This window comes from Rhineura floridana, chromosome 6 (genome assembly GCF_030035675.1).
Source record: "Rhineura floridana isolate rRhiFlo1 chromosome 6, rRhiFlo1.hap2, whole genome shotgun sequence".
Classification (NCBI taxonomy): domain Eukaryota; kingdom Metazoa; phylum Chordata; class Lepidosauria; order Squamata; family Rhineuridae; genus Rhineura; species Rhineura floridana.
The window spans coordinates 150,079,667-150,098,490 of record NC_084485.1 but is presented as its reverse complement, the minus strand read 5'-3'; the positions used below and the strand labels follow the sequence as shown (position 1 = coordinate 150,098,490).

Sequence of the window (18,824 nt, the reverse complement as noted above, 5' to 3'; positions counted from 1 at the left end):
ATTAAGATACAGGTATGTTAGTGGGTACGGAATTTGGGTGGGAACTATGGAGTGAGTGGAAGTGTAGTCAGAGAGTGGAATTCTGTTTTATGGATTGTGATGTTTTATCTGTTCTATATTACTTAATATTGTTCAATTTTCTCTGTAAACTGCTTTCAGATTTTTTTAATGAAAGTGGTCATAAATACTTGAAATAAATAAATAAATGCTGCTGCATATGTGGTTCAACTGTGGAGGTACTACAGCCACCTTAGCAGTGATCTGAAACTGCTGTGTAGTAAATGAAATTGCTCAGGCCTTGGCAAATCCTCTATATCGTCTCAGGGCACATCTGCACAGCAGTTTTGAGTAGGTCGGACAGGCATCTAGTGCACATCCAACCCCTGTAGTCCACATTTGTCTCCTATTTTTTCCTGCTCTGCTCCCTCCCATTGTGTCTGCCATCCCACACACAGCCTGCCTAACATTAGTCAAGGTACCAACCTCAGACAGCAGAATTTGGAGTTCCACTAAAGGGCAACAAATCATCAAATATTTAGTTTAATATTGTGCCACCACAAGGAACGCTGTTTGGATTTTTGGCCTGTGGCTGGCACCAAATGTCTTGTGCTATCAGTCACACTTCTGGTTTAATGCACACCTGTGCTGAACTGAAAGCTTCATAACCCAACTCGTACTCACCACTAACCCCTTACTGGGCCACTTCAAGGTTCTAGTTTTGGCGTACAAAGCCCTACACAGCTTGGGACCAGGATACCTGAAAGACCGTCTTATCCCTTATATACCCAGTCGATCACTGTGCTCTGCAGGTGGGGGCCTCCTGCAGATACCATCTTATCAGGAGGTCCGTTCTGCACAACACAGAAAACAGACCTTTCGTGTGGCGGCACCTACCCTGTGGAACTCTCTCCCTTTAAATATTAGGCAGGCGCCATCTCTGCTATCTTTTTGGCGCCTTTTGAAGACTTTCCTTTTTCAACAAGCCTTTTAAGTTGAGACCTTATCGCAGTCTGCGTCTGTGCTGGAATTGCTTTTTAATATGTTTTTAAACCTTTTTTAAAAAACAATATGTTTTTAACTTTTTTTTTAAGATGTCTTGGAAGCTTTTTAAAAAAAATGTTTTTAAAGATGTTTTGTTTTAATGTATTTTAAAGTCTGTTTTTATGATGATTTAAAGTGTTTTTGGTGCTTTTGTTTGCCGCCCTGGGCTCCTGCTGGGAGGAAGGGCGGGATATAAATCAAACAAACAAACAAACCTGGAAAAAGCAAATGCTACAGTGGGCATTTTGATGGTAAACAGAAGTTATTCTGCCTTTTGATCCAAGTTGTTCTCTTGGTCCTTGCTAATGCTAGATGCCATTTTAATGCAGTGTATGCTGTATATAGACACCATCAGGTGAGTCTGTGCAGACTTTGAGATGCCAGGATAGTACATATTTTTGAATCCAAAAACTCTATTGCAGAAAGCCATCACCACCACTGTCACTCCAGCATCACATCACAGCTTGTAACTGGATGGTTTTTTGTGCCTTGTGCCTGAAGGACACAGCATCCTACAATATCATTGATATATCTACATTTTCAGCCTTGCTCCCTTTTAGATTCAGAAGCTTGTTTCCTTGTTCTCTCTTATATGTCCACCCCCATTAGAACCTTTGTCCTGAAATATTTGTTCATTGCAGAGCCCAGTAGCATTATGAAATAGCAGATGTCTACATGAAGTCAATTTTAAGTGGTGTTTCTTAGGTAATAGAATACAATGTATGTATATACTCATATAATTGGCATGCTGCTGTATTTGGACGAGATACTCAGATGTATGCTGCATAATGTCTAATATCTGTCTATCTGCTCATACACTCAAACAGCTCTTCACGATTTGGATTTTCATCTGGAATAGTTTTTTTTCCTATGCAGCTCCCCTTTGAAGAGGGACCGTATGTCCTTATATGTTTGCAGAGCACCAACATCAATCAGTGAATAATAAATAACAGTCAGTGGTGAGGATGACAAATAACATGACGGAGTTCAGTGCCACTTTTATCCATTGGTGCATGAAAGTAGGAAAATGATCATTTTCATTATTGTCTGACATGTTTTGCAGGGTTGCCTCTTCTGAACTTGAATGGGCTTCCTGTTTCTTTCAGGGAAGCTTTGCAGGTTCAGCTTCTCTCCAACTCACAGCCCTGCACCACTTTACCCTCCTATACTCTTTTCCTTACCCACTTTAGTGAGTGGGATTTCATGTTGCATAGTGCGGTTGGTGAGGAAAAGAACATATGAGTAGAGTAAGGAAATGCAGCAGGTGATCTGAACTTTCCTTGGTTATGCTTAAATCTGGAGCTTTTCAAGAAATAGAAATCCACCAGTGTATACGGCGATAGAAGAGTGGCCCTCACTTCCTTTCTTGTCTCTTACCATCTCTGTCACAGCTATGCCTACAGTACAAATTGATCAATATATCTACAACAATTTAACCATTACGACTTCCCCAGAGGTAATTGGTGAGGGTGCTGAGAAGTTTTAGAACTCTGGACAACGGCTCCATTTGTCCAGTAACAGAGCCAGCTGTATTAATCAAGGGGAGGGGGAATCCAGCCTGTACATTAAGGGGCTTTCAGTTTTTTTGGCATCTTGGAGAAGGACCTTTATGTTTTTATACTACAGTATGACAAATGAATTCAGAGTTCCTGTGGAAAGAATCAACTGTACAATGAAGAAGCCACTTCAATGAACTTTACAACATGAAGAAGCCACTTCAGGCAGCAGATTCCAGAAGGAGTACATCTCTCCCCCTCACACACACTTTCACTTCCCATCTCTGCATGTCATTTTGTTCGGAATAAAGTGGAGGCAGAAGCCATGCTCATAGTTTGCTTGAAATATGAAAATATCTGAGACTGGCACTAATTGTGTAATTTAAATAGTTTTATACAGAGGGGCAAGGGAGAACATTTTTAAGGGGCAGAGAGTGCTTCAAGTTCACATGAATACAAATCCATGGAAAGTGGAGCTGACTATCTTGATTTGTTTTACTCTAAGAGCTAGGCCAAGTCCTGTAAATTATACCACAGCTTTAATTCTCTACAGCAGACTATCACACTGTTGTCCCAGTTGAGAACAGTTCTTAACCTTAAGAGAGCCTTTTCAATGGTGGCTCCCCAATTATAGAATGTGATTCCAAGTGAAATCAGGCAAGCCTCATCCCTCATAAATTTTAAACAGGCCTTAAGACTCAGCTTTTTATCATGGACTTTGGGGGCTAATCTAGGATCTGTTAACTGGAAACTGATTTTTAGAGCTAGTTGGGTTATTTTATTCTGTGGTAGGCAGACTGGCCTATATAATTTTTGATGGAACTGGATATTTTAAATGGCTTTATTGTGGCTTTATTATAGCTATGTATTGGTATGTGATTGTAAACCACTTTGGGAGGCAGTTCTGCCTGAAAAGCGATCTAAAAGCTTATTAAATAAATAAAATAAATTACTACACCAATACCTTGGTGATTGTCTGAATACACAGGGAAAAGGTGGTGTAGAACCTCACATCAGGGTTAACTTGGATTTGAATCCAGAACTGTACCTACAGGCTGGGTGCTCCTTGTGATAAGCTATTAAAGGTGGTATAGTGAAGACAAAACTGGTTGTACTATCCCCTCAAGACTCCAGTTAGCTCCACCCTAAGCCTCCAGGTCAGGTCAAGGATGACACTAAGTTCTGGCCTTGCCTCTCATGGCTCTCTGATTTTCTGCATCGACCACCTGCTTGCCTATGCCCTCCTGCCTAATGAATTACTGGGATTTCGGCTGTCCTTTCTGTCTGGTATCTTGAACCTCTGGCCAGCTGCTACTGGAGCTCCTTGACCATGCCAGCCCCTGATCCTGCAGGTACTTGGTCTGGATCTCCTTTGGCTGCCTGGCCCAGCGCATATTATTATTTACAGGTTAGCCTAGTGTAGCAAAGGAATTAGGAAGCCTGGCTTCAACATAAAATGTAGACCAGATGTTATGTTTCTGAAAAGAGCACCAACTGCAAAGCGTTGCAATGCCATGCGTGTGTGTATGTGCTAAAGTTAAACATATAGGTGTGTCCATACACACAAATGAGGATCCAAAGAGAGCACTGGACTCATGCTGAGAAATGTTTTACATACACACACATACAGCCTATCTTTCCTTGCTTCTTCCATTCCCCTTCTCATTCTACTGCTGTTGTAACACCAATGAACGGAAATTCACATATGGAAATGGATTTGGCTGGTGCAGGAAGCTCATGGCATCTAAAGAGGAACTCCCTCTCCCTGTTCTAGCTGAGTCTCCTCTGGGTTTGAGACAGCAGGTCTGTATACATTTTGGACCTCAGGAACCTGGGGTAAGAGTCTTTTTCCATAAGGCTGTGAATTTTCCCCTGGGCCTGATCAAAGCATGACGGTGAGGGTTCTTGTATGTTCCTTCTTGTCACCTCTCGTGTCTGGAAGTCTATGTTTACCTAAGGAAGAAACACAAAAGTAGTTTATGTGAGACAGTGGGATAATTCTTTTTCTTTTTTTCCCAATTCACCACTTCTGAGCTGAAAAGCAAACCTAGAGTACATTTGGCTCTGTGACACATTTGCAGCCACGCAGAATTTTTGCTAGCATTGTCAACTTTCAATTTTAACAAAATTGGCCACAGGATGGGATGGATTTGGGGGCGAAACCAAGATGGAAGTTAGGGGGCCAAGTGCAGAGGGTTAGCCCATTTTATCCTTACAAAGACCCTCTGAAACAGGCTTGGCTGGCTTGGCTAACGTGCCATCAGTGAGCTTTATGTTTGAATTCTGAATCCAGGCCACCTCGTCCTCGTCCACTATGCTACACTGGAAGATGGGAAATAAAATGGTCTTGTAGCTGTACAATCATACGAAAAAGATTGTGGGTAGCCTTCTACTCTGACGGGAGGGAGCCTTAAACTGCTATTAGCTCTTAGTTCTATACACTATCACATTTTGGCTGTTTCCACTATACTAGTACAGTGTAGTGGATAGAATGGTAGGTTGGAGAGGACCCGGTTTCAAAATCCTGCTCATCTATGAAGCTGCTGAATGGTGCAAATCAATCACTACTTCTCAACTTAACCAACTTTATAGGGTGGTTGTGTAGATAAAATGGTTAGTAGGGGGATATTTATGCAGCTCTGACGTCTTTAGAGGACATGTTGGTGATGATAGCACTGCCACTAATGTTAAAATTAGCTTCTTATATAGTCTTCCCATAGGTAAATGTGATATCATGGAAAGGATAACAGCTTCTTTGATTCCTATGGTCAAACACTCTAACACTGAGGATCCACAAGTGCCACCCCCCCTCAATTCCTAGAAAGAATGGTAAATGATAGAGGTAGACTAATCATGATGGGTACTCCTAAGCTGCTCTCCACCAACCTCGATTCCAAGATTCATCCTGCCAAAATTTTGTATCTACTAACCTCTCGTGGTGCTTGCACATCAATAAATTCTTCAAAAATCCTTTGGGCCTTGGAAGCCAGCTTAGCAGTTGACCGTGTCTTTTTGAACTCTTCACAAGCCAGCCAGAATTCCAGGTTTTCCTCACTGAACTCAGTCTTTAGGAATGCACGAAATGCAGCCACTCCATCTGGAAAAAAGAAAGAAAACAGTTTGTGTAAGGCATTTTTTCTCATTCACTTCTAATGACCTGGGGTGGGTAGGGAACCCATTCCCTGCAATGCTTTTTCAAAACGGTGCCATTTAGGGTTTTTACCTCAATATTTTCTTTCACACAGCATGCTTTTAAAAATAAAAATATTTCATGGAAATTCCAGCTAGTGTTTGGGCCTCCTGGAGAGACACCCTTGTCTACTCATCCTCACACACACACTTAACTTGGGGTAAGAGTGACAGATTCAGGAGTCATTCAGGCCCTACTGTAAGCATTACAGTTCAATTCCCAGTCTACATCTGTACTGGAATTGCTTTTTAAGATATTTTAAATATGTTTTCTAAAGATGTTTTTTATATCTTTTTAAAGATGTTTTGTTTTAATATGTTTCAAAGTCTTTTGTTTTTAAGATGTTTTAAAGTGCTTTTAGTGTTTTTGTTTGCCACCCTGGGCTCCTTCTGGGAGGAAGGGTGGGATATAAATAAATAAATAAATAAACTCCAGCTTTTTATATATTATTGTCGTTATTATTAATTTCATTTATGAAAGCATCTCATAAATGAAATAAATCTTATGAAGCATCTTGAAGCAATTTCACAATGCAATAAATACCTACATAAAAATAAATCCCATACAAATACCAGCTAAAAATAAAAATCTGGGCGTGCAGTGATATTCAGCCGTTATGCCATCAGAGAACCCCTTTTATGTTGTTTATTCACATGTTTATTTAAAGCATCTCTACCACACCTTTCTTCAGTTAATCCTTCAAGGCAGTGTGTCTGTTGAGGAATTCCCATATGTGCTGTAGAAGATTTTGCAAAACACTCTTATGTATTGTAATCACACACTTGGGCCAAAGTAGACATGATGCTAAATCACTGGAAGTTATCTTTCATTTTTTAATAGTTAATAGGTGTTGCCCCTCGCCCCGTTTCACTAGGGCCGTAGTGTATTGGGGGATTACCTTTTTTGCCCTCCGTTGCAGTTCCAGTGACACCCCACACATTTCAGCTGTTAATTAGTCCAAGGAAGGGGAGCTCCTACTTGGGGCTAGTAGTGAGGCATGGGAAGAATGGATTAATATCCCCTTTCTAGTACACCATGATCTCAGCAAACATCCCCCCTCCATTGCAGCTGATAACTTTTTTTTTAAGTGAGCAACTAAGTGAGTTTAATGTTATGCCTAGTTTGCTTCTTTAGTTCACTTCACACCCTGGCCACCGGGTAGGCTCTTAGGTCTCACCACTGACCTCTGTACAATCTCAGACACAGCCAACCCTACCTCATGGGTGCACTGTGGGAAAAGAACAGCAGTGGTGGGGAAACTCTCTTTCACCAAGGCTTATCTGCCATTATTATTATTAGTGAGGACTGTGGGATTTCTGATCAGCTCTTGAGCTGCCCTGAGTGTACTTTGTTATAGAACAGGGATGGCTAGCCCAAAGGCTTCATTCACACTTGATCAGCCCTCAAGCAGCTGCATGGTAGCAGTGGGATATGGCCACCCCACCCCACGCTTTCACATCCACGCGCATGCTGGACAGGCAAACAGGCTCCCTCAGCTGATCCATGCAGATAACTAGTAACCGGGAGAGGGGCAGTTGCTAGGGCAGAGGGGTGGGTTTAAACCTCATCACTCACCCCAGCACTGTGACATTATTAATTTTCTTTGTTTAAAACGAAGAGAAAAAGGTTTTGCTTCTATTGCCAAAATTGATAGGGTTTGGGGGGCCAGAAAAATGTGTGGGGAAGGGGCTAATTTGGGGTAGCCGCCTGGTTGTAGACAGACAGGAAAGAAATTGTTTACATGAATATGTGAGCTTCTGAGGAGCCCAAGGTTTCCCTGGAATGCAAATCGGAAGCTTACTGCAGTAGTGTTTAAACAGTAGGTTGAAATTGCTAGGCAACCCAACCAGCTTCCTTCCCTCTCCCCTGTGCCTCCCCATAGTAGAGACATGCCACTGAGTAAACAATGACCAAGGGGGCATGTCACCACTGGAAAGGGGAGGAAGTATGTTCTAGCAGCTGGGAAATTGTGCTTTCTTTCTTAACTGTTTCCCCAGTGCCAAAAAGCTGAACTGGACCACTGTGCACATTTGAAGAAGAAGGCTCTAGTAGTCCATAAAAGCTTGTGACACAATACTTAGCCTCTAGGGTGCCCTATGTCTCTTCATTGTAGCCACAACCACAGAGTAAGGCTGAGGCTTCTCATTACATACACACGGTGTAGTCTCACAGGCCCTTTAATTGGGGGAAAGCTGCTTCCCATGGAGGCAATCAAGAATGGAGAAGTGAGATACTTAGCCAATTCTCCACCTGCCATTTCCCTGCTCCAAATTCTCCCTGACTTCTCACCTCTGCAGGGCCTTTTATGCATCCTCACCTTCAAAACCCCATGAGGAGAAGCCACTTGGGGGAAATGGCAGATGAGGAAAACGTTGTGCCCCCATTGCCTTTCTGTTCCCAATTTGCCCCTACAGGAAGCTCCTACTTTTCTACATGTAAGGGAGGGGGCCCATTCATCATTGTTACATGTTATATGGAGTTTGGGGTAGGCTTTGCCTACACATGGAGCAGAATGAGATGGTGAACTGCTGTGGTGGTAGAATGGACTGTACCACTTCGGGCTGCAAATGGATGATAACCTTTTTTGAATGTTTCCCTACTTTAAAAATTCATTTAAATGGAAAACCAGCACACAGGCAAAGGGATGGGCTAGAACCTTTCGTCCAGCTGTTGTTTTCTTCCATGATTTTTTTGTTTTGCATGAGAGAGTGTTTGGGAAAGGTATCCCTCCCCCCACTCCAGCAGTCAGAAGTAGAGTGGACTCTACACATTCTGTGACATGCAGCAGGTCCCGGTAAACACGACTACTTTCTCATATGAAATATAGCATATGAGAGGATTTAGAAAACGGATCTCCATACTCTATTGGACAAAATGCCCTGCTGATAATAAGCCCATGATAGAGGACAGTTTTCTCATTTTTTAAAACGGTGACCTTCCCAAGACCATTGAATGAGCTTCTGGTTGAATGGGAATATGTGCCCAGGGTACCATTTCCAACACATTGGCTCTTTACAACACATTTGTAATTTCCATATGTGTATGAGAATGATCATCCTTGTTCTAATCATTGCCACTTTAATACAGATTGACAGAGGGGAACACAAAGCACTTGCTGCTGGCTTGAGGTAGATAGTGAAAGTGCCCTTATCTCTTTGGTGCTTAGTAACTGTGATATTTTGAACAATGTGCCTGGGTTTCTTGGGCTGAAGGCTATAAATAGAGGGGAGGGCCTTTAAGAAGAGTGTTTAATTTTGTTGCTTGGTAAACAAGAATGGCATACTCTCCTGCAGGAGACTTTGCAGATGACAATATTCTATTGGACGGGCTGTCAGACAACAGTCTTCTGTTTGCAGGAATCCTTTATTTCAAGGTCTGCCTGTCTGGTCCAAGGTGTACATTAAGATAACGAACCCTTGGTAGCAGAGCCTTAAAGTCGCCCATCAACGGATGCGATGCACAGGTCACCTGGTCAGCCTTCCCCACTATGCTGAGATGTATTGTAGTTCTATTTAAATTATAGTAATTATGTCTAAATCTGCATCTACACATTTAAATGACCACATGCAACTTTTATGTAAATTAGTGTCTTCTTTTGTCCCCCTCCCCCTTTTTTGGCGATTCATTTCCTCATTTTTGGTGATTCAGCGAGTGGTCACCCAACTCTACAAGTACAGCAGTCACTAACCCTGATCCAATTAAAGTTAGCTGTGGTTCTCACAGAGATAGTAAATCTGTGTTTGGGCTGTACAACTAATTAATTGGGACAATCTTGGAGGGAGTGTCTAGAAAACCATCTAATCATGTTGTCTGGGAAGTTTTAGTTATTGATCTCCTAAGAATGTGGAGAAGATGGTTGAAGGAGTTCAGTCGACTACTTACTTATCCTTTCAACTCTTGGTCACCTTGTGAGAGCCAGCTTGGGGGGGATTTGTTGGGTGGTGCAAGGAGTGGTTAATGTCTCACTGTCTGCAGGAATGTGTAGTTCCTGCTGCCTTGAAAGAGGCAGTAGTGTGTCCACACCTAAAGGGGCCCTTGCTGGCCCTGAGTTTCTGTATAATGACTGCCCAATCACTAATATTCCCTCCTTGGGTGAGATGCTCAAGAGAGTTGTGGCCATGCAACTTCAGACGTACATAGATGAAACTGATTATCTTGACTCATTTCAATCCAGCCTGAGGGTTGCTTTTGGCACTTAGATGGCTTTGCTGATGAGTTGTATCAGGAGACAGTGACCTGCTGATTCTCCTTGATCTCCCACTTGCAGTGGCTTTTGATACTATTAATCGTGGTATCCTCCTGGCTCAGAGGATTGGGGGTTGGAGCCATGGCAATACAGTGGTCCCACTCCTGCCTGTGGGGCCGTTTCCAGAGAGTAGCATTGGGTGAGTACTGCTAGGTATCCTGGCAGTTGTGCTGTCAGATCCCACAGAGTTCCATCTTGTCCTTTTTAATGTATATATGAAGCTGTTGGGTGCTGCCATGAAAAGATTTGGGGCTCAATATCCTCTCCATATCATCTGAACCCGATGAAGCTGTGTCAGTGTTGAAAGTAGTAATAGGCTGAATGAGCTGGTGCCTAGAGGTGGTAATGGGCTGAATGAAAGTCAGTAAAGTGCAGCTGAATCCCGTTAACACATAGTAGGCACTGTTGGTGGGCAGTTCTCATGTCTTGGAAGTGGGAGCTTGGCCTAGATTGGGTCATACTCTTCCTGAAGGAACAGGTATACAGTCTGGGAGTACTCCTGCATCCAGCATTGTCACCTGAGGCCCAGGTGGCTTTGGTGGCAAGGAGTGCAATGGGCATTCTTGGACTGAGATAGTCTGGTCACAATTTTGCATTCTTTAGTCACTCCCCACTTAGATTATTGAAACATGTTTTATGTATTGCTGCCCTGGGCTCCTTTTGGGAGGAAGGGCGGGATATAAATTTAATAAATAAATTTGTAGGACTACCCTTGAAGGTTGTCTGGAAGTAGCAGCTAGTGCAGAATACAGCAGCCAGAGTGGTTTCTAGTACCTCTGTGTGATCATATCTGCATTGACATTGTTTTTAAGATGCTCTTATTGTTTTATCACTTGATTTTTGCTACCCTGGGCTCCTGTTTGGATGATGACGACAATATGATCCATTGTTCTACGGGATCTGCACTGACTGCATATATGTTACAGGGCCCAATTCAGGATGTTAGTTTTAAACATATAAAGACCTGAATGGCTTGGGACCTAAGTATCGGAATGCCTCCCCTCATACCAACCTGCCCAGACACTGAGGCCAGCAGAGGAAGCCTTTCTTATTGTCCCACCGACAGACATAACTCATAGTGTGCTGACATGGGATAGGGCCTTCTTTGTAGTGGCGTCTATGGAACTTCCTCCCTCTAGAGCAGCCTTTCCCAACCAGTGTGCCTCCAGATGTTGTTGGACCACAACTCCCATCAGCCTCAGCCAGCATTGCCAATGGTCAGGAAAGATGGGAATTGTGGTCCAACAACATCTGGAGGCACACTGGTTGGGAAAGGCTGCTGTAGAGGCATGGATAGCCTCAACACTGTCAAGATGCCATTGCCTCATTAAGATGCACTCGTTCTCCTAGGTTTTTAGGGTTTGCTTAGGGTTCTCTAGCTTTTAAGACTGTGTGTGCTGTTATATTTTGACATTGTTATATTTTAACTGTTTTATGAATTTTAAGTGATGTGTGATGTTATTTGTATGTTGGAAACCTCTTGGTGGTCACAGTGTGACAAAAAGTAGTCTATAAGTATAACAAACAAAATAAATAATGAATATATTGTAGGTGTGGGGTTCACATGATTGAATACTTCTCTGTACAAAAAAAATCCTTTTGAATAGAAAACCAGCATGCAAGAGATAGGAGTTCCACTTCAGACTTTCTCTCTGATGTGCTAGTGTTCTATGAGCAGGGAATTTTTTGTAAGAAAAATATTTAGTTATGTGATTCTCCCACCTGCAATCTAAACCACCCAAGTAAGTCCCATTAAAACCTATGTAACATTAACTTGTCTCATTGCATTTGGGGTCAGGATAAAGTGAATATGGCCAAATAGAGGGGCTTTTCTCCTACATACGATCAAAGTTCTCCATGTTTTATGTCCAAATCTATCGACTGCAAACTAAAGACCAGACACTGAAGTTTTACAGAGTAACTTGGGTTATGGGTACTTGCTATACTTTGGCAACCAGGAAAGTAACAGAAGTCTGACTTCAGTGTGGAATCAGGAATGTAGCAGTTTAAGACACTGCCTTATGAGCAAATGTTTCACTAGTCTTCAGTTTTTCCAATCCCATAGCTTTTTTACTGGCTACCCTCTTGGGAATGGTATTTTCCCCTCCCCCATAGTAAACATAAACAGCTTTTCATCATGTGTTCACTGACTGTCCCTTTCTGTCCAACATCCTCACTGGGTTTTCTGGAAACAGAAGGCTTGCCAGAGGACGTGAGGAACCAAGCACACTCTGATGAAAGGAGAGTATTTTCTCATGATTGATATGCTGAGAAAGACCTCTTTGCCCTAGAAAGCAGCCAAGAGGAAGCAGAGGGCAAGATCAGCAACTGGAGATAGGCGATCCTACACAGACCTCTGAATGGCTTCCTGCTTTCAGTTTACTTGATAGCTGTATAAAGAAAACAAATTGTGGAAAAGGCAATGATGCTTGGTAGCTGACGCTTTATTGCCCTCCTCTTTTCCCACTGTGCTTCCTACTCCTCTCTTTGTCTCTCTCTCAGCCATCAAACTCCCGGGTGCTCTCCTCATTCAACCTGCATGTTTTACATTTCCTATCACACAAGCTGAAATGAGACACTGCAGGAAGACAGCACAGCCACCGCTGCAGACAGCAGCCCCACATCATCAACACCCACTACTCTCTCCTGCAGTGACCTCTAATAATCCAAAATGTGTAATGCAGTGTCACCGTGCTGAATTTCCCTACCATTCAAACAACAGTCAGTGATCTCATAGCACGGTGAGCTCACATTGCTTGTTTTGTATTACTTAATATTACCAAAGGGGAAGAGAGGATGAGATGTGGGGCTGCTGTTTTATGTCCCCTTGTAACATCTGCTTCTCTCGTCCTCATCCAATCCATTTGACATTTCCCATACCCTTTCATTCTTGTCAGTTGCCTGTTCTCTCATATTTATCTCCCTCCTCAGAAATTCCATCCCCGTTGCCTGATTCTGGGAGGAATCACATGGTTTGGAATGCTTGGCAGGTACATGGGAGTGGGCTCAACCACAGGAGGTGGCTACCATTTTCAAGAGATGCAACCTTTACATCAAATGTGGCTTCTTAGGCAAAAGATGGGCAATGGATTTGAACATAGATTGGGAGCAGCATCACCCTTCATGATGTACACAATCAGTTCTCTTACCCCACTGTCACTTCTAGTCAAACAAGGCTTTGAAGGTTTTTGAAGTGATACAAAAACTGACAAAGCCTTGTTATCAGATATAAAAATGAGATGTGTACATGGCATGAACAGCAATCTCCCTTTCCAACTGTCTTCATCTGTTTCAAGCCTAAGGCTGAAATTAGATATGTAGATTTTATTTATTTGTTACATTTATATCCTCTTGTCCTCTAAGGAGCTCAAGGCAGCATACACAGTCTTTCCCCCATTTTATCCTCACAACAAGCCTGTGAGATAAGTTAGGCTGAAAGAAACTGCCTGGCCTGAGGTTACCCACTGAGTTTTACAGTTGTATGGGGATCTGAACCCGGGCCTCCCAGGTCCTAGTCTGACATGCACTAAAAATGGCTCAGCCCACTAACTGTGGCAGCTGGTGGCTCCATGTCAGTGGGACAGTGGAATCCATTCTAGGTTTCAGCCCAAATTTTCAAGCACCATGGACACCTCCTTGAAAGTTTGAACTAAAACCTGAAGAGGATTCCGTTGCCCCACTGACCCATGTCAGCCACCAGCCGCCACTTATCTCTATAAAATCTCGTTTCAGTCTAAAGGCCAAACTAAATATGACAGAGGAAGCCCTATTGGCTGTTCACATAGTTATCCCATTCACATATAGAGCAAGGGTTTGGGGGGAGGTCTATTTATTTATTTTAACATCAAAAGGAGCACAAAGTAAGGTAAACTGGACCCTTTCCTCACTGCCCAAGCCAGGCTTACCTCCCTGTGCTCTTTTGCTTCAAGCCCTTTTCTTTTCAGCCCAGATCAGGTACTGTGGTTGAGCTGGAATAAAGGTTTTTGAAGCACCAGAGTGTGAGGAGAGTTCAGTTCTCTCCCTCGCACTCCCTTTTAGATATCAAAATTAAACACAACCTTCTCATGTTCTTGATGTAAAAGGGGAAGGGATTTATTTATTTATTTATTAAAAAGGTTGCCCTCAACACATATACTTTGGCCCTACTCAATACACATTCAGTGACTGAGCTTAAAGTCTGATTTGGCATGTAAACCAGTCAGTGCTTTAAAAACTGGGACAGGTATTTGACTTTTCAATGTCACTAGCATTGTTTAGATCAGATATTAATATTTTGAATCCTGACAGCCACTCAAAACTGACATAGTTCCAGCTTCACCAGCACTGTGAGCCTGATGGGAATTTAAAAAAAAAAAAATTGTGGGAAGATGTGATACACTTTCAGTAATGAATGATGGGAAGAGAGGCAGAGAAAGTGGAATTGCCGGAAGGATCATAGAAGTCACAGTGTGCACACGCACGCATGCAAGGACACATACACACACACACACACACACCAGAGCAGGAGGGAGGGAGAAAATCTTCCCAAAGTGAGCCAAAGCAATTGCAAGCATGGTTTTACCCCTATGGCTTGACAGCTGCAATCCAACTAAGGATTTAAGGACACACTGTCCTGCTAGATGTTGGATAAATGATGAGCCATGTGTCCAGCCCTGTGATGCACTGCAAGATATGCTTTTGTTTTGCATCTCTTCCAGCATTCTGTCAAAAGGAATCTTCATCCATCTAGTCAGACTCTCTCTCCTGGCATAAAATATACAGGGAGAGTGAGTCCTCTCTGTCATTTCATGTCCACATCTCTCTCTCTGTGTGTCTCTCTCTTTCTCTTCCCCATTTCTTCCCTACTCCCCAGACTGAGATTTAGCATCCAAGAAGCCATTATTTGTCCTCAGAGATATGAACACAGGAAAGATAACTAAGTACAGCAAGTGAGAGTAAATTCACAGAGACATGATCATCTTGATGACTGCAACATCAGGTGATGACTAGTATTTGTGAAATAGCTTTTACAAGTCAGTCCCTACAGACAGAGTTTTATCATCAGTTCAAATGTAATACATGGACCATGGTACCCAGCTGTGCCAAGCAAAGAAAGAAGCCTTTCTAACTCTTTTCTCTAGAACTGACATCCTTTCTTCACCCACATTTTGTAGAGCATCCAGAAGATGCTGTTGTCAGCCTGTTGTATCCCACTAGTCCCTCTGTTGGCCTCCCACGTTTTTTCAGAGTTTTAAAAATAAAGGATAATTGCAATACCAGCCTGACCAGTGTGGAGTGGCAAAGCTATTGAGGTTTCCAAAGGTTCCTTTGCCTTTAAACACATTCTGTCTATAAATACAGCCCTTTTTATTGTTTCCTGTGAAGTGTGGGTAGAGGATTAGTGGTGAATATCCAAAAAATTGCCCCAGTGTCAGTTTCTGTTTCCATGGGTTAACCATGGGTTAACCATGTTAATTTCTGGTTTCCTCTCATTATTTTTATGGCCCTGAACCAGAAATCCTCAGGCGTAGAGTCCTCATACATACACATGGCATTGGTGTCTACTGGTTATGCTGTGAATGCCAAGGAGATACCTCTGCCACCAGACTCTGATGCCTGGACCATGGACTCCTAAGAGGATCTGGAAAGACCTGAGGAGCGTTCCCTGCAGAAGTCCCCCAGGGGTTGAAACCCTGATACCCAGAAGATGCCAACAGCTGCATAAAAAAGCTCTTTAACTGGTCAGATGCAGCATTCAAAAGGCAAGGTTTTAATCTTAACTACCTAGTCCAAACTCTTAAACTCTGACGGTTGCTCCAGGCCAGTGTTGAGACAACTTGCTCTTTCTGCCTCAGCTGCTGGATGGCTGAACCCACTAAATTCTGAATAAGCACCTTAATCTTTGTCCAGGGTCCTGACCTAAGTTCCTAGTCCATTTCAGAGGCCTGGACCTACCAGTTTCCATCTTGCTTTGGCTGTCATCTCTTTCAGTTGAACATTCCAATGAATTAGGACAAATTTTATTTTCATTGTTTACAATGACATGGCAGCACCTTTACAAGATTCTTTGAGTTGTTATAAGATCATAAACTTTATGTGGCCCCCATACTTGAAGCATATTTGTCCAACAGCATGTGAGCTTGTGTTTTTTTTTTAAAAAAACTAACTAGCTTTGCCAGTTCTGTGACAGCAAATGGATTTAAATATTTGATTTGGAAATCTCAAAACTGTTCAGTTCACAGACACCTACAGCTAGGACGAAAATAGGCTTGCTATAAAGGAAGACCGCCAAGTATAACAACCCATGTTTATCAGCATATTTCAGCACTTTCCAATGCCTCTCGTTGCATAACTGGGTTTTACTTTGCTTTTCCTATCCTTTCTTTACCACTTTAAATTAGTGGTGTGACAAAAATCTGTCCTGCATTTTTTCAACAGTTTCCCATCAAATAATGAAAAGAAATAGCATTCAAAAATTATCAAAAGGGGGTGGGTGAATGTCAGTGAAATTCTCATGGGCTGAGTACAGGTTTTTATAACACTTGCCTTAGTTTTTGGGAGGCCATGGGGTGTTTGTGGGTGCTCTTTCTTTCACTCACTCACCTATGGAGCCAATCCAATGCCTTCGCTCACCACCACACTTCCGCTCCCCGGGCCCTGTTCTGATAATCTGTAGCAATGCCAATGTTGGGAGGGCAGACCTGCTGCTTTGCCCCACCGCCACACTGGTCACTACCACATCTCGCCAGTGGTCTGCATTCTGCAACCCTCCCAGTTGCCCAGACTCCAGTCAAAGCCCAGGGAAAGACATAATGAGGTAACACCTCCCATGGGGCTTTTTCAGATCAGACGTGCAGGCAGCCAGGGAGACTACAGAGTGATGGAGAAACATTTACTGGGGTGGCGGAAGAAACACACACATACCACCTTCAGTCACTTCAAAATGATAAAGTAAGCTCAAAACCCCACACCTAGTGAAATTCTAAAGGGACCAAAGAATGGGACAAATGCGGAAGCCTCTTTCGAAGAGGGAGAAAACTGCGGAGAGATTTCAGTACGGTACTACTTTAAATAAGGCTGCATTTTAAAATTCTATGTGAATCATACTGGGCTCCTAACAATGTCCCCTAGAATGCTGCCTCATCTTGGTTACATTTTAAAATAGTGTTCTGAGTCATAATTAGTCTCCAAGCATTGTTCCCTGGAATGTTGCACTATCCTGGGAATCTGTTGTGATACAATTTTTGCATTTTGAGCTGCGGTTCTGCTTCCGTTAAAGGCACCTATTGCTATGACATCACTATTAATAAGCAATAGCTCCCGCTCTGGATTTTTATGTGTGTTTTTAACAGGTCTTTTAAAAAAAATCTTTTGAGGCTGATTGCTTCCTACTGGACCAGTCTATTGCAGGAGAGCCAAATCATTGAAAAGATGGAATCGGTCACAAGAAACTGCCTTATATGGAATCAGACCATTGGTTCTGTAGCCTAGAATTGTCTGTTCTGACAGTGGCTGTCAAAAGCCTCAGGTAATGATTGTTTTTCTTTAGTCTGGATACATGAAATCCTTTAATACAGCAAGGCTTCCTCCTCCCCTACAGCAATACCTCACCATTTTAGCAGGGTTCTCCCCCCTGTTTTAGATTTAGTTCTGGACTATGCACTCTCCAGTAGTAGAGTACATATACCTCTTGCATTTTAAATACACAGTATGGCCATTTGTCCTGCAGCAAGGGCCCACCCTATCCAGTATGTGTCTGTTTTTGGAAAGGAGTCTTGTTAGACAAACATTTCCTACAGCTAGCTAAACTAACATCCTGCAGGTTCTGAAAGGTAAAAGCTATAGGTTATATCCTGTATCAGGAGAACTCTGAACATTCCCAGTGTGATTTGTCAGTGGAACAGAAGGATATTTTCATGACTAGCACTGGGATAATTGATTGGTTACAAGTGAGAGAAAGTATGTTGATTATATGGTGCTGGAGATTTACATAAAGTTTATATGAAAATTGTAGATTATGGGTTTTTCTTTCCTAACATAAATTATATTGTGTAACAACTCAAATAAGTAGCTTTTCCTTACTGAGCACCTTGGGTGGAGATCTGCAGCCTACCTTAGAGACTTGAATGCCCAATTCCCATTCATTTTAATTAACTTGTTAGGCAGCTTTGAAAAATCTTAAAGCTCATCATTGTCTGGAATCTAAAGAGACCGTGAAGGAACAGCAGACCCAAGTTGCAGGGGAATGCCCATCCTTACCAGATACAACAGACAACGTGTGAAAAACAACATCTCTGTTTCTAACTCTCCTCTATAATGTCTAGTCCAGCAAAACTAGTTGCATGTCATGACACCATCATGTTGTGAACCCCCCAATCCTGTCAACTGCATTGAAGCAGGAAGGGCACAGAAAAACTCCTCCCACAGGGTGATGCCATGACACACAGTAAGTTGCACTAAGCATGATGAGAGGGAAGGGAGAAGTAGTGCCAAACTAGACACAGTAGGCAGTCATTGTTGGGGGAAGGACCATACCTAGGAATGGGGGAGAATATTCACTAAATTGGATTTATTACTGGATTTTGACATAATCTGACAATCTGCATTGTTTTCAGACCGGCGTTGATTTCTTGTGGCAGGTTGCAGCTCTCATCGGCATGTTTTTTATTTTTTTAAATGAGCTCCGAATTTTACGCTATTGTCTTTGTAATCAGCTTTCCTCTATGCTGATGCATTCTTAACTCTGTGGAACAAGTGCCTACAGCATAAGCGTTTTCATTAGGATTTTTGTTTGCAATTATGTGATTTGTTTTGCCAGAAAAAAACTGCAAATTGGCAATCGCGCAAACAATTGGGAACAAAAAAATGGTGG

The 18,824-nt window shown here is 42.5% G+C and overlaps 1 protein-coding gene across 1 annotated transcript in view; it reads right to left on the bottom strand.

Annotated features, from left to right (window-relative positions):
* Positions 1-214: 214 nt before the first annotated feature.
* The window catches only part of RGS8 (regulator of G protein signaling 8), a 47,113-nt gene continuing 28,503 nt past the window's right edge, over positions 215-18,824 (bottom strand). The window contains exons 6-7 of the mRNA XM_061630663.1: positions 5,468-5,634; positions 215-4,490 (exon numbers count right to left, since the gene is read on the bottom strand). Of these exons, the coding sequence (XP_061486647.1) occupies positions 4,308-4,490; positions 5,468-5,634 (350 nt within the window). The 3' untranslated portion in view covers positions 215-4,307. The remainder of the gene's footprint in view (positions 4,491-5,467; positions 5,635-18,824) is intronic.